At 43.3% G+C, this 13320-nt stretch overlaps 1 protein-coding gene across 5 annotated transcripts; it reads right to left on the reverse strand.

Annotated features, from left to right (window-relative positions):
• Positions 1–303: 303 nt before the first annotated feature.
• elf2a (E74-like factor 2a (ets domain transcription factor)) lies at positions 304–12368 on the reverse strand. Of its 5 annotated transcripts, none has more exons than XM_028031322.1 (11): positions 12044–12367; positions 11619–11781; positions 11431–11518; positions 9872–9955; positions 6667–6913; positions 6257–6364; positions 5823–5939; positions 4398–4481; positions 4078–4270; positions 3670–3924; positions 304–2567 (listed from the first exon to the last, which is right to left on the reverse strand). In XM_028031322.1, the coding sequence occupies exons 4-11, from the start codon at positions 9944–9946 to the stop codon at positions 2027–2029; spliced, it is 1620 nt and encodes a 539-aa protein (XP_027887123.1). In that variant the 5' UTR covers positions 9947–9955; positions 11431–11518; positions 11619–11781; positions 12044–12367; the 3' UTR covers positions 304–2026. The 5 variants fall into 5 exon arrangements, with proteins under 5 accessions (XP_027887123.1, XP_027887120.1, XP_027887122.1 ...); XM_028031319.1 differs by having other exon boundaries at positions 6667–6916; XM_028031321.1 differs by lacking the exons at positions 11431–11518; positions 11619–11781 and having other exon boundaries at positions 5823–5936; positions 6667–6916; positions 12044–12368.
• Between the last annotated feature and the right edge of the window lie 952 nt (positions 12369–13320).

Raw genomic sequence — 13320 nt, forward strand, 5'->3', positions numbered from 1 at the left:
ACAGAATTTCTCATGGGTCTGATGGAGTATTTGACTTGGGACGATGGTGGTGACAGTGGGAGGAGTTCATCCCTCAGTCAATGGGTTGCCAGTTTAATTCCTGCTGTCTGCCTGCATCTGTTGTTTACTTGGGCAAGACGCTTCACCCACCTTGCCTGCTGGTGAAGGTCAGAGGGCCTGGTGGTGTTGGAGCATGGCAGCCTGGCCTCTGGGACCTAGACAAGTACAATTCCAGTTTTCTTAAACTGACTTTGGGTTTTCACTGACCATAAGCCAGAAGAAATAAAATTCATGAAAATCATCTTCTTTTGGCTTTTCCCTTTATTTGATTTCTTTGTTTCAATAAATAACTTCTCATCAAAGCAGACAGAAGTCACATGCTCTCTACATTACGATGTCACCAAGTGACTGAACCCATCCAAGCACTGACCAGATGCTTAGAACAGATACATGTCTGGATGTGCCATAACTAAACAGAAACAAAGCTGAAGTTATAATTTTTGAACCTAAAGAGGAACGATCTAAAGCCAACACACAGCTGGAATTTACCTGACCATGCATGTGTCTGAACTGTTGGAAGGAGCCAGAGTACCTGGAGAGAACCCATGCATGCACAAGAACATGCAAGCTCCATGGCCCTGGCTGGGATTCAAACCCAGGACCTTTTTGCTGCAAGGCAGTAGAGCCTGAACTGTATAGTGCATCCCTTCTCCAAAACACCTGAATCAGATAAACTGCTTCAGCTGCTGGAGTGAGGAAGCATCTCAAAGTCCCAGGACAGGAGGGGCTGGACTTGGTCATCCTGGAATAGACTATTACCAGTGGCGCCATCTTCTGGGGAAACCCTGATTGTGCAAAGAAAACTATATGTTCTTGTCATCTACTGAATGTTACACCTACAGCATGTAGGTTTGTAAAAAGGCAAAAAAATTAAAAAATACTTTCAAACAAATTCTGAAAATCTGCAACATTAAGCAACACTTGTGGTTGTAAAAGGGATAAATTATATTCTACGTTACTGACATGACGTACAGCCACTGGTAAAGATGCTCCATCTTTTCATTTCTCAGAACTAAAGGCTGAGAAGTCATTTCTACACACCTGAATAAAAAAGGCACACTGTTTTCTTTCACATTTGTATTTTTTATAATACATATTTCAGTAAAATCTACTTCAATACACTGATAGTACAAGAAAAAAAATTGTATATTATGCTTCAAATGCAGGGCTTACTTAGTTCACTGACATGGATGCAGACATCCTATCGATCCCTTTTAAGGAAGAGTAAAAAAAGAGAAGCAGAGAGACCGACAGCGCTGAGAAAAAACCATGGACTGCAGAAGCTGATGTAGCCTCTGACTGGACAATAAAGAGATAAGTCCCACTAACCTGTGTTTATGGCCAGCAGGGGGCAGAGTCAGATGATTTTATTTATTTTTTCAGTTTGGTCTCTGCTCAGAGTGAGATAAACCTCTCTTCAGGCTTTGCATAGTGTTCTCTGCTCTTCACTCTGAAGTCAAGCAGCTGAAGCAGAGGGGCTGTGTGTGTGTGTTTGTGTGTGTGTGTGTGTGACCCAGAGGGACCCAGAAGGGCTGTGTGTGTTTGTGTGTGTGACCCAGAGGGACCCAGAAGGGCCGTGTGTGTGTGTGGGACTCAGAGGGATGTCTGGAGACTGAACCAACGTCTGATTCCACATTTAAGCTGCTGAGTATCAAAAATGTTTTTACACCACAAAGTCTTTATATCAGGGCTGATAACAAAAAGACAGATTTTCATTTACAATCTAAGGCTGCTCATGTTGTTTGAGCACTGAGGGAACTTAGGGTGTGTGTGTGTGTGTGTGTGTACACAATCGTCCCTTTGATCCTCTAGGGGGAGCGCTGTGACGACAGCCAATCATAAAGCAGCTCTCATCTGAAGGTGTAGAGAGAGGACGTGTCCTTCATTTCCTGAGCAGAGTCTACAGTCACTTCCTGCAGTACCCCCACTCCATTGCCCCCCCCCCCCCCAAGCTCAGGTCAGGTTTTCAGGACGATGCCTCTGCTGCTGCTGGGCTGGAGAGGGGTGGAGGCTCCGCCCCCTCTGATTGTGCTGCTTGGGGGTGGGGGTGCAGCTGTGTGAGGGTGGTGGGGGGTGCAGGGCGAGGCTGGCCCACCTGCACCGAGAGCTGCGGCAGAGCCTGGGCGACTGCGGCCGGTTTGGCCAGGATGAGCTGCGGCGCGGTCCGGCCGGGCGCCAGCTGGATGCCGGCCGGCTTGATGGCGGCTGGAGTCAGCTGGGTGGCCACCGGCTTGGCCTGGATGATCTGAGCCACCTGGCCTGGGGGGTTAGTCTGCATTAGCGTGGCCAGCTGGTTGGCTGGGATGGTGATGATGGTGATCTTTTCTCCGGCCTTGGAGCCGGCGGGCAGCATGGTGGGCAGCGCCTGGATCACCAGCTTGGGCGGAGCGCTGGTGGAGGCCTTCGCTACGGTCACTGGGACGCCTGTGGTGGTGAGGATGGGGGAGGAGTTTAGCGTCACCTGGCCTAGAGAGTTGGTCATGACCAGTGGCATGGCTCGGAGGGGCCTGTGGGAGGAGAACGGGAGAGGTCAGGGGTCATGAAGCTGAGGCACATCAGCTTCTATCATGTAAGTGAGAAGCAGCTGACAGACTGAGACACACGGTCAGGTCACTTTGGGTCATTGTGGCACCACTAGAGTTACTACTGAGGCCCGTTTACACTGAGCCGGTTTTCATTCAAACTGGAACATTTTTGTTGATTTCATACGTCGCTCATATGTCTGCTGATCAAAGTCTCTGACATGGTCACTGTTGGAAACCAGGACTGAGTTTAACTTTTAAGGACATCCCACATGAAATGTGAAAGCAAACACAGAACACACAGCTGTAGGGTTTGTTCTAGGCATGAACAAAAACAATGGTGGCCAGCATTGTACTGTGTGCTACTTAACCTGTTAATTTTAATAACCTCTGATATGGAGCATCTGAGTTATATGAGCACCTCATTTCTAAATGAGGTGGAAGCTAAAGGTCAAAGAGCATTCACGTTTCAATGATGTGCTAAATCACAGTGCCAACTAGTGGCCTGACATGATAACTAGAACACTCAATGTTTTGTCTAAACATGAAACTTTTCACCAATCAACATCTGAAAATACCAGCAGTTCCCAGTCTCATGTAAGAATAGTCTAAAGTTCCTTCTTTGTTACGCAGAGTCACTCCAGCTTGCTAACGTCTTATTAGCTTCTAGCCCAGTTGGTTGTTTCTCCACTGGCACTGTGTGTCTGTAAGTATGGGCAGATCTCAACAGGGTTTGAAAACAGTGGTGGAGATGCTGTTTGTTGACTTATTGGCCAATCAAATAATAAACTGATTTTATAGATTAGTCAAATTTTTTGTTTCTGAAGATTTAATATTTGGAACATGGTGATCGTTTTTCACCAATGCACTCCTTGGGTTCCATGGTTCGGAGTGATTGTGCTCCATGTTGTTTTGCCTTAATGTTTTTCAGCTTGTGTTTATTTTTGACTTGGTATTCAGATCAAGCCAACATTTGTAACGTCTTTTTAAGAAAATAAAAATTGATTCAAATCCAAATAAAAAAAAAAAAAAACATTTCTTTTTTTTAACACCACGCCCTAAAGTGAGACAGTGCAGTGTGTCAGACCTGGTGGAGGCGTTGCTGGGGATAACTGTGACGTAGGTCTGCTGGGGCTGGGTGCTAACAGGGGTGCTTAGGCTGGCAGGGCTCTGCTGGTGAACCGGGAGCTGGCCGGACACAATGACATCGCTGTCCTCCATCTTTATGTCCATGCCTCCCTCGTCGTCGTCGATCACACGGATGTTTTTGGGCATTTCTTTAAACTGGTAAGCAAGTCGCTGACCCTCGACCTTTGCGAGGATCCCTCGCTGGTAGTAATACCTACAACGAAAAGGTAAAAACTAGATTATCAAGAAAGTAGATCATTCCAACCAATTAACAAATAAAAAGAAAATGGAAGCAACTTCGTATCAGCCAGTCATAAGTGACTTGTGTGTGTGTGAGGGTGCGTGTGTGTGTGTAGCAGGAGCTGACCTCAGGGCGCGACCCATGGTCTCATAGTTCATGTCGGGCTTGTTCTTGTGCTTCCCCCACAGCCTGGACACGGCCTTGGAGTCCACCAGCTTGAAGATGCCTTTGTCTCTCTGCATCCACTTGATGTACCTGGGACAGGTGTTTTTATCCTGCAGCAGCTCCAGCAGGAACTCCCACAGATATGTGGTGTTTCCTGGAGAGCGCGCGCGCATACACACACACACACACACACACACACACACACACAGAGAACAACATGAAAACCAGATGAAAGGAACATTCCTGCAGAATGAGGCTTAGGATGTGAAACTAGAGATAACCTTTTCCTTCCCTCGGCCTCTTCTTGATCCCCAGGTCATAGGAGCCGTTGGAGGCAGGCTGCTGCGTTTTGGGTTTACGTCCACCTGCGGTCAACGCACACCAATATCAGTTTTTATTTCCTCTCTTCTCTCCTCCTGCTGTTGAATGAGGCCTTGAGCAGAAATTGATTTAGGGGCCCCTCTTAGCACCGCTAAGAGCATTTCAACATGGATCTAGTGAAATCTTGGAGAAGAGGGCCTAGTTTAATTGGCTGAACAGTCAAATATAATTGTAGTTTACTACGATATATTTGTGAACATATTTGTGATTTTAAAACTCAAAGATTAAACTCACAGCATCAGATTGTAGCTGTGGTAGTAAAACAATCTAACTATGAAGGTTGTTCTTTGAACTTTTACTAAGTAAACTTGCCAGCTCCTTAAAATATTAAATTTAAATGTCAAACAATTTAAAATCATTTAACTCGGATGTGCTGTGGTGGCGCAGGGGTTAAGCACAACCCACATAAGGAGGCCTTAGTCCTCGACGCGGCTGTCGCAGGTTCGATTCCCGGCCTGGCGACCTTTGCTGCACGTCTTCCCCCTTCTCTCATTACCCACTTTCCTGTCAATTAACTATCAAATAAAGGCCACAAGAGCCAATAAAACCTTTAAAAAAAAAGAATTGTTTAACTCAGTGTTTCCCAAATTGTGTGACGTGCCCCCTAGAGGGGCGCTGTGCCATTGCAGGGGGGGCGAGGGAAGAAGTAAGGATTAATGAAAAAAAAAAAAAACACAAAAATAAAACAGTTACACAAAAGTGTTATTACTTCATTTGGATTAAACAGAAGTGCAAATAATTGTATTTTTTTGATTTGATGTTGGTACGATTCAATAGTTGTGGGTTTAAGTATTGTCGGCAATATCTTCCAGTACCATAATTACTCAGCGATATTTTACATTTCCTATCAACTTTTAATACAAACCCCGGTGGACCACCTCGTTGCCCCGACCACCGGGCTTAGCAAGTTTTCTGTTGAAGGCTTATTCACAATACTTTCACATTTTGGCAGTATTCATGTTTCTAAAAAGGTATCTGACATGTAGTTTGTGTTCAAATATTGTTGACATCTTTTAATCAATTTGGGAACAAACGGTTCCTCTACCAGTAGATAATCGAATCTCTGATATCAAAATACAAAAATGTCTGAACAGCTTTGAGTGCAACTCATCAGCAGCATTTAAAGAGATCCCACAAAATGAGTTGCTTTCAGATGCACCGGTGGAGCTACAGTCACGAGGAATTCAGACCGAAACAGTGATGTTCCACTTCATACAGATACTACTGAACCACTTCAATGGGAAAAGGAAGGATTTAAAAACATGATGCGACTGTAAAACAGTTGGTTTCCTGGAGCTAAATATCCAGAACATTCACACACTGACCTCCTCTCTTCTTCTTGGCTGCAGGCTCACAGTCAGGAGGGATGGGGAAGGAGTCCTCCTCGATGGGCCCACACTCAGTAGAAACCTCCACCACAGTCTCCATCATCACATCCTCTGCTGAACACATAAGACACATTCACATGCTTTACCTGCTGCACACCCCACACTTTACACTATGGCTAGCTTTCAACTCTGATTATTCAAGCAACGTGAGACAAACAACAAAATACAATATTATTTCTGTTTGGAACGATTCAGATAAAACAACCTCTGATTCAACGCAAACCGAGAAAACAACAAAAGAAAAAAAGATACTACAATTCATTTTCCAAACTTCTGTTTATGGATACAATATTGGTGCTATTCTTTGTGAAATGTCTGAATCTATCCTATAGCAGGATATGATATTCAGTCAGAGAGCTGGCAGGGTTTACCTGTGCTGCGGTCATTGTGAAGGCCTCCAGGTGATTCCATGTGCAGCAGAGCTTCAGCTGCCTCAAAGGTTTTGTCAAAGCACACCATGTCATGGCCTGACATCTCCACTGCAAACAGAGCAAATAAGAGGTGATCAAAGCAACAACCCCTGGCTCACTGAACAGAGGCGCTCAGGTCAGACCTGGGCCATCCAGAAGCTGCTTCCTGACCTATTTGTTGTGAAAACAGCTGAATTCAGAAGCTGCAGCGATGCCAACCACTATTTTGAAATATTTACTTCCTGGTCTGAGGTTTGCGGAAGCAGTCTGCTCCTCCCTTCCTGTTTCCTGTAAGTGGGTCTGAATGGCGACACCTGCTTCCTGCCAGCAGAGGGCAGCCTAGGCCAGCAGTCAGAGAGTGGAGGACTCACCGGACTCGGCCACCTCCGTCACCACCTCCTGTTCCTCAGCCACGTCCTGCATCAGGTATGTCCCGTCGTCGTACACCAGGACCTGGGCCGAGTAGCACTCCTCCACCTGGGCGCTGGGCACCTCCTCCACGATGACGGCCGGAGATCCCTCCTCTTCTTGCAGGATCACCCCTTCCTCCTCCTCCTCCTCCACCATGATCACAGCCTCTCCATCCTGCTGCACCACCTCCTCGTCCTCCTCAGCAGCCTGCTGCACCAGGTTAGACAAAGAAAAGAAGAATGAGAGTTTCCAGAGTTATGATCTCCTCTGGCATGAAGTCCTGACTTCCTGCCGTCCGTCGGTGTTTCAGATGCAGGCGATAGATTGTGGAGCTGTGGCGCTAATCTGGGATCAGCATTTCCTTCCTCTGTGTCAGAGTGAAAAAGTCTCAACATAAACACCTCAGTGGATGCTCGGCCCCACAGAGCCGTCCACCCTGCCCAGCTTTTCACCACCGTTAGGTGGTGATGATGGGGATCAAACCACTGAGCTGATTCTAACCCAGAACATGCTAAAGACCCTGACCAGCTGCAGCAGCCCCACATCATAATGCTGCCACCACAGGCTTCCCTTCATCTGCCTCTCTTCTCTCTGGAAGGGGCTCTTTGCACGTGAGCTTCCGCATTCGGGGATAAGTGGCTTGGTCGCTTCCGTCTATTGAAAATGGCATTTTACTGTATTTTATTTTACTTGTTTTATTGTATTTTATTGCATTTTACTTTTAGTGCTGGCAGGGCTTGCCCAAGGTAACAATTAATGATGTACATCGATCCAAAGCCCCAACAAGTAGCTGGAGAAAGGTTTTAAGATGTACGCCTCTTTATACATTCACAAATACGAAGGTGAGTTTTACTTTCTTTAAACTTTATGACTAACATTAACTTTAGCTTATGCTAGTAGGAAATATTCTCTGACATTTTTCTCATAAAAATGTGCTATTTAAGTATCTAAACATTTTAATCCATTCCAACGGACATTTTGTTACCTAATTTTGTATTTATTTTCAAGTATATTATGTGTATTTATTGTCGTTAGTGTCAGAGACTAGGTAACAGGAGAGGTTACGGTTCGGGCGTTTTGCTTCCGAATCATGAGGAAGCACAACAAGCCCATAGCTTAACAGTTAACAGAGCAACCCTGGTGTCAGAGTTCTAGTTCAGCTGACTGTTCAAGTTCAAAGTTGTTGTTTGTAGGAAAAATATGGCCATGTTCCTTAAGATCTCCATGTTATTTAGTTTTGTTACTTTTTTATGCTCCTTGTGAAGAGCTCAAATAGGACGGTGTTTACAGCAGTGTGTACAGGCAGATCAGTTGCTCGGCTGTCTGGCTCTGGTCTGCTCACTCGTTCCCATAAACTGGCTCTTTCAGGCTGACTGCAGAAGTGATTCCATGGAAATAACACAGCGACGACTCCTTTATTTATCATCCGTCTCCCCCAGGTGGTTTTAGGCTGAAGAAGCTGATCCAGAGTGAAGTGAAGGCTGTAAACTTTCCTGTGCAGCGTTAGCTTTAACTTGTCGTGATGAATATTTACAAGCCACCATCTTCTTAATTCAGGATCGTTTGGAAATCCATGAAAACTTAAAAGTCCCATTATATTTGGAAGACAACAATGTTCATAGTATTGTTTTATTTGCTTCTGAAATACAACTTTGTCTTTTCATGGTAACTCAAAGCGGAAGCAAGAAAGCCGCTTTTCGCTCATGCAGATGTGACGCCGCCACCGTACGTGCAAAGAGCCCACAACCTTCCTACAGAGCTCCAGAGGACCAATCAGTGAGACTCTTAAAAACTGAAGCCTTTCTGCTGTTTCCTTATTTCCTTACAGCGTTAAGGCTCATTAGTCCCTTTGCGCTGTGGAAATATTCTGACTGTTACTAGTAAACCCAGCCTATTCTCTATTCTCTAACCTTGTCAAGATAACGACACGATGGGTCACTTCAGATATATTTGATTAAAATGAGAAGCTGCTCGTTGCATCACTTTGTGTTGAACCACCATCTGAAATATAATGCACTTCCAACTAAAACAGAGATTTCTGCTCCAGAATAAATAGCTTCAAGCATAGATTATATTAACTCTGATTGTTTTAAGCTCAAAATTATTCATTCTCTTGGCAGTTTTTATGAAACCGAGAAATAAGCAACAGAAAAGTAAAACATGAGTTACAACAATATTCAAATTTCACAAAAAAACAGAGGTGAATGATTTCTGATGACTAGCACTGTGAAGCTGCAGCTGACAGAACCGGCAGGTTTCTGCAGAAATGTACAGATTTTTAGATGAACCTGGATATGGACATTAATAATTTCATATTGATGCAGTGATTGGACATAACAGAGACATGTGAGACTCCTGTCATTTAGCTGAATACAGCTAAATGACAGGAGTCATTTATATTCTGTATGTTTTCAAAACATACAGAATATACATTTTGATGAGTCTCATTTGTCAGAATAAGCAAGTATTAAACATAATATTAATTAGGGTAAAATTTCTGTTCTTAAAACCAGATTGTGTTATTGGTCTGCTATTATATTCTAATTAAAAATGTCATGCTTTCATTAACTGTAAGCAGAAATTCATAATTAACAGACATAAAAACTTTCAAACATCCATCTGTGCTTACTTAATCTACATAATGCATTTCATATCTGATAAAGGTCCTGAAATGACTTTTCAGTGACATTCTAATGTATTGAAAGTGTCCGCTCTATATGCACACTGAGCACATGTGTCTGACTGAGAGTTAGCAGGTGGAAGCAGCTCTGATCCCCCCGGCTTGCCGTAGTGGGTCACTGGAAGAAAGGCTGATCTGCGCTGAGGCTTTGGAGCTCCATGCAGGGAAAACCAACCCACTGTATTGAAAAACAACTTCTATGTCCTCAGAGTATTTTAATTATGACAGATTCCCAGAGTTCCACCACACTCAAGATGCATTACCAAGGCAAAGACATTTTAAATATTCAAAATAAATAAACAAAACCACAAATAGAATGAATTATGAAGTCATTCAATAAAAGGGCTAGTCAACTAGCCCTTTTATTGAAAGAACCAGACTGAAGACTTTTATCATCCAGTTTTTGGTAGAAGGACAGAAAAGAAAAAAGCGATAAGACAATTATTGATCTTGTATCTACAAGACAGAGACTAGAAGAGGTTTACCTGCTGAGACTCTTCAACCACAGTGACATACTCCACTATGTTTCCTCCTCCATCTGACACCACCACAGAGTTCATCACTCATTCCTGTTAAAGAGAGAGAAGAGCATGCCAGAGGTCAGGAGGTCAACTCAAGCTGAGGGAAGTGTGCTGTTTGTGTTCTGAATGTGCTTGAACAAGATCAATGTCAAGGGAAAGCCTGGGGCTGATGTGAGACAGTAAGGTTACGGTCAAAGCCAACTACCGCTACAACAACTACAACTACCATTTCATTATCAACAACAACTCTCATTTTAAGTCAATAATGTCAAGAAAGTTCGGACTGCCAACAACTAACTATTATTTTAGTGATCCACTGATCTAAAAATATTTCTACAGATTTTTTTTATTTAATCACTTGAGGTGGTTAAATGAATTTTAAAAAATACATAAAAAAGTAAAACAATTCAATTCTTTAAAGCAAGAAAAACATTTTATTTCTTAAAATGTAATAACAGCACTCCTTTATTGAACGCTTGATCATTTGTAGCAAAGAATGCATCTGCAGCTAAAAAACACTTCAATACAGTGTAATAATAATAACTTTATTTATAAAGCGCTTTCATTCAAAGCAGCTAAGGGTTGCAAGGAAATAAAAGACTAAATAAAACAGCGTAGGTTAAAAACAGATAAAACACTAAGAAGGCAATAAAACAAGGAAGCAGAGTTTAAAGCAGAAACAAGTGGCTCTTTAACTTTAAAACCATCCAGAGACTCAGCCTGCCTGGTGTTTAGAGAAAGATTGTTCCACTGAAAAGGAGCATGAAAGGAGAAGATACGCCATCAGCTTTTCTTCACACTCAAGACATTTTTAAAAGGCTAAGGCTGATCTACTGACCAAGCAATTAATAACTGGATTAAAAGAGGTGATTAATATGAAGAGGGCGGAGTTTGTTTTGATTTTTTTTTACCCAATTTGAGCCAGGTGAAGGTAAAACTGTCACTAGAGGAGTTCCGGGTAGAACAGATTTATAAAGAATGTTTTTATCTAAACGTAAAATTAATAGATTTTTTTGCACAGTTTCAGTTTTCCAAGTGGTCTTTTTAGAATCTGTATACTCCAAATAACAATTAATTGATTACTAAATTAGTCAACTCAATGATCAATCTATATGATTAACCCAACTAATTGTTTCAGCCCTAAAAGAAAGTACATCCTAAGCTTCATCAGCATCAACTCATTGCACTACAAGCACACAGGGAGCAAAGTGAGAACTGATCCAGAGGTAAGAAGAAGATTAATATCCAGCCATCGCACTTCAAGATCAGGTCAACAGAACTCCTGGCATCACCGTTTTCTGTCACTCCAACAGCTATGGACAGACCTTAGAGGACAGTCTGTCTTTGGGTTCTTCTGAACACACCAGCTCAGCCTCCCTGCTGTACCTGATCACTACCATGACCACGATAATCATCCGCTACTGCTGGACGTCCTGCATGAACGGACTCCAAACGGTACCAAAGCAAGCATGTGGTCGTCTGCGCTGGTTGTAGCTACAAGTTAATGTCGAGCACAAAATCACAATTTAATGGTGAGTCTGCACGAATCGAGTACCAGCTGAGCCTCCGTGTCCTCACAGCTTTACTGTAAACAAGGCAGCGACTCTGTAGCTGCGAGGAAACAGCAAAACAACATGTTAGCTGACTGCCTGCCAACACAAGCTATGCAAAACTGAAACTGTGATTTATTAAACTTTGAAGTCCATCAAACCAGAAGACGCTGATGGGTGAGGAACTCTAGTTAGTTCTCCATCTGCAGCTAGTGTTTACTTTCTGAGCGGGATCTGAGCTCAAGTGCGACCCGTCTGTCGCTGCAGTCTCCGCGGCTAGTTAGCTCCTCTCTGCGCTTAGATACCAGGTCTGTTTACTCACTGCTGTTCAGAAAAAAAGTATTCAACTTTAAAAAGCAAGTCAACATTCATTTCTGCAGTAAAACACAACACTAAGGCACATAAAGAGCCTTGCTGTGGTTATTCTTATTCAGCTCCAGAGAGCTAGCAACTGCTTAGTTGCTAAAACACTGCTACTCGTTTTGAGACATTACATTTTAAGGCTATTCCAGCAAATACATCAACAACAGCGGGAACCGTGAGCTTTCAGAGTGATGTGCCCGTGTTGTGGGTTTTCTTCTCTTACCTTGTTTTGCTTTTGCTTGCGGGAAGTGAGCTCCACTGCTAGCAGCAGCTAGGGCCCAAGTTAGCTTGTTAGCCCACTTGACGGGACCAAAACGCTCCTTTCGCTCGCTTCTGCAGGTGTTTTCAAGGCCTCGTTGCCGCGGAAGTCCCTACGCAGGCACCTATTAATGTTCTGGAGACTGAATGTACAGGTCGATATGCCACACAGATTTCAAACTCAGGCTTCTATTTCCGATGGAGTTCTGCTACCCGTTAGCTTTCCGGTGTGCCGCCTCTCTTTGCTACAAATGATCCAACGGGTCAAAGCACAGACCGCCTTGACGTCAGACGAACGGACGCAGAAACAAACGCTCCCGATCTGGGCAGCAGCTCAAGCGCCATCTAGTGGAGTGTGAAGAAGAACGCCTTAACTTATGGCAAATCTAAGCGTTTTAGGAAGCTTTTTCGAAAGTAAATGATGATCAATTTGACTGCGAAAATCATAAATTAAAAAAAAAATCCCCAACCGTAGTTACTGCAGTGAGGGAATAAGGGGAATTTAAAGGACAAATGTAAACCCTCAAATTTTAGTCTCTTTTCATTGGCACTCTGGGCCAAGTAGTCATACCATCGCACAAACAACACACACACAATCATACCCAAGAGTAATTTAGAGTATTCAATCAACCTAATGATTTAATACTCAATAGTCATGGTTTGGACTGTGGGAAAAAGCTAGAGTATCCATCATTCTTCACCTTTCTTATGATTAAGATCCAATGTCGTGTGAGCCTGTCCCAAACCAGTCCCCTTGTTTTGTCAACGTTAAAAGGGACAGAGGATGTTTACACCTCATTGCTACTACTTCCGTAGGCTTCTATCACAGTCATTTCAATTCCATTTGAATATTTCAGAAGACTTCAAAGAAGTCCTAAAGAGATCCGGTCTTCCAGTGTTTTAGAAAAAGTAAACACACTTTAACAAGAGCATCAGTGTTTAGAAGTAAACTACAATGCATTGATGACAAGTTACAAGACTGTATCTATTAGCTATCACTGGGGATAGGCACCACGGGAAAGTACTGCTTTGCAGTAACAAGGTCATGGGCTTGAATCTCAAACTGGGTCTTCCTGCAGAGATTGCAAGTTCTCCCTGATCATGGGTTCTCATCAGAACATCCTAACCATGGTCAGCTTCAGTTAGGCGTTTTATCTTTGTGTAGAAGGATTGGTGCTCCAAACCACCCAACTCAAAACCCTCCCTCTGCTTAATGAAAGTATGCCTGATAATTAAAGTTGA

Source organism: Xiphophorus couchianus, chromosome 11 (genome assembly GCF_001444195.1).
Source record: "Xiphophorus couchianus chromosome 11, X_couchianus-1.0, whole genome shotgun sequence".
NCBI lineage: Eukaryota > Metazoa > Chordata > Actinopteri > Cyprinodontiformes > Poeciliidae > Xiphophorus > Xiphophorus couchianus.

Excerpts from the sequence above, each read along its gene's own strand:
- elf2a (XM_028031318.1), bottom strand. The coding sequence starts at position 9,946 with ATGAACTCTGTGGTGGTGTCAGATGGAGGAGGAAACATAGTGGAGTAT. Across the intron at positions 6,917-9,871 it reads TGGTTGAAGAGTCTCAGCAG|CAGGCTGCTGAGGAGGACGA; the intron begins GTAAACCTCTTC and ends AACCTGGTGCAG. Across the intron at positions 4,271-4,397 it reads GAGGCCGAGGGAAGGAAAAG|GAAACACCACATATCTGTGG; the intron begins GTTATCTCTAGT and ends CGCGCTCTCCAG.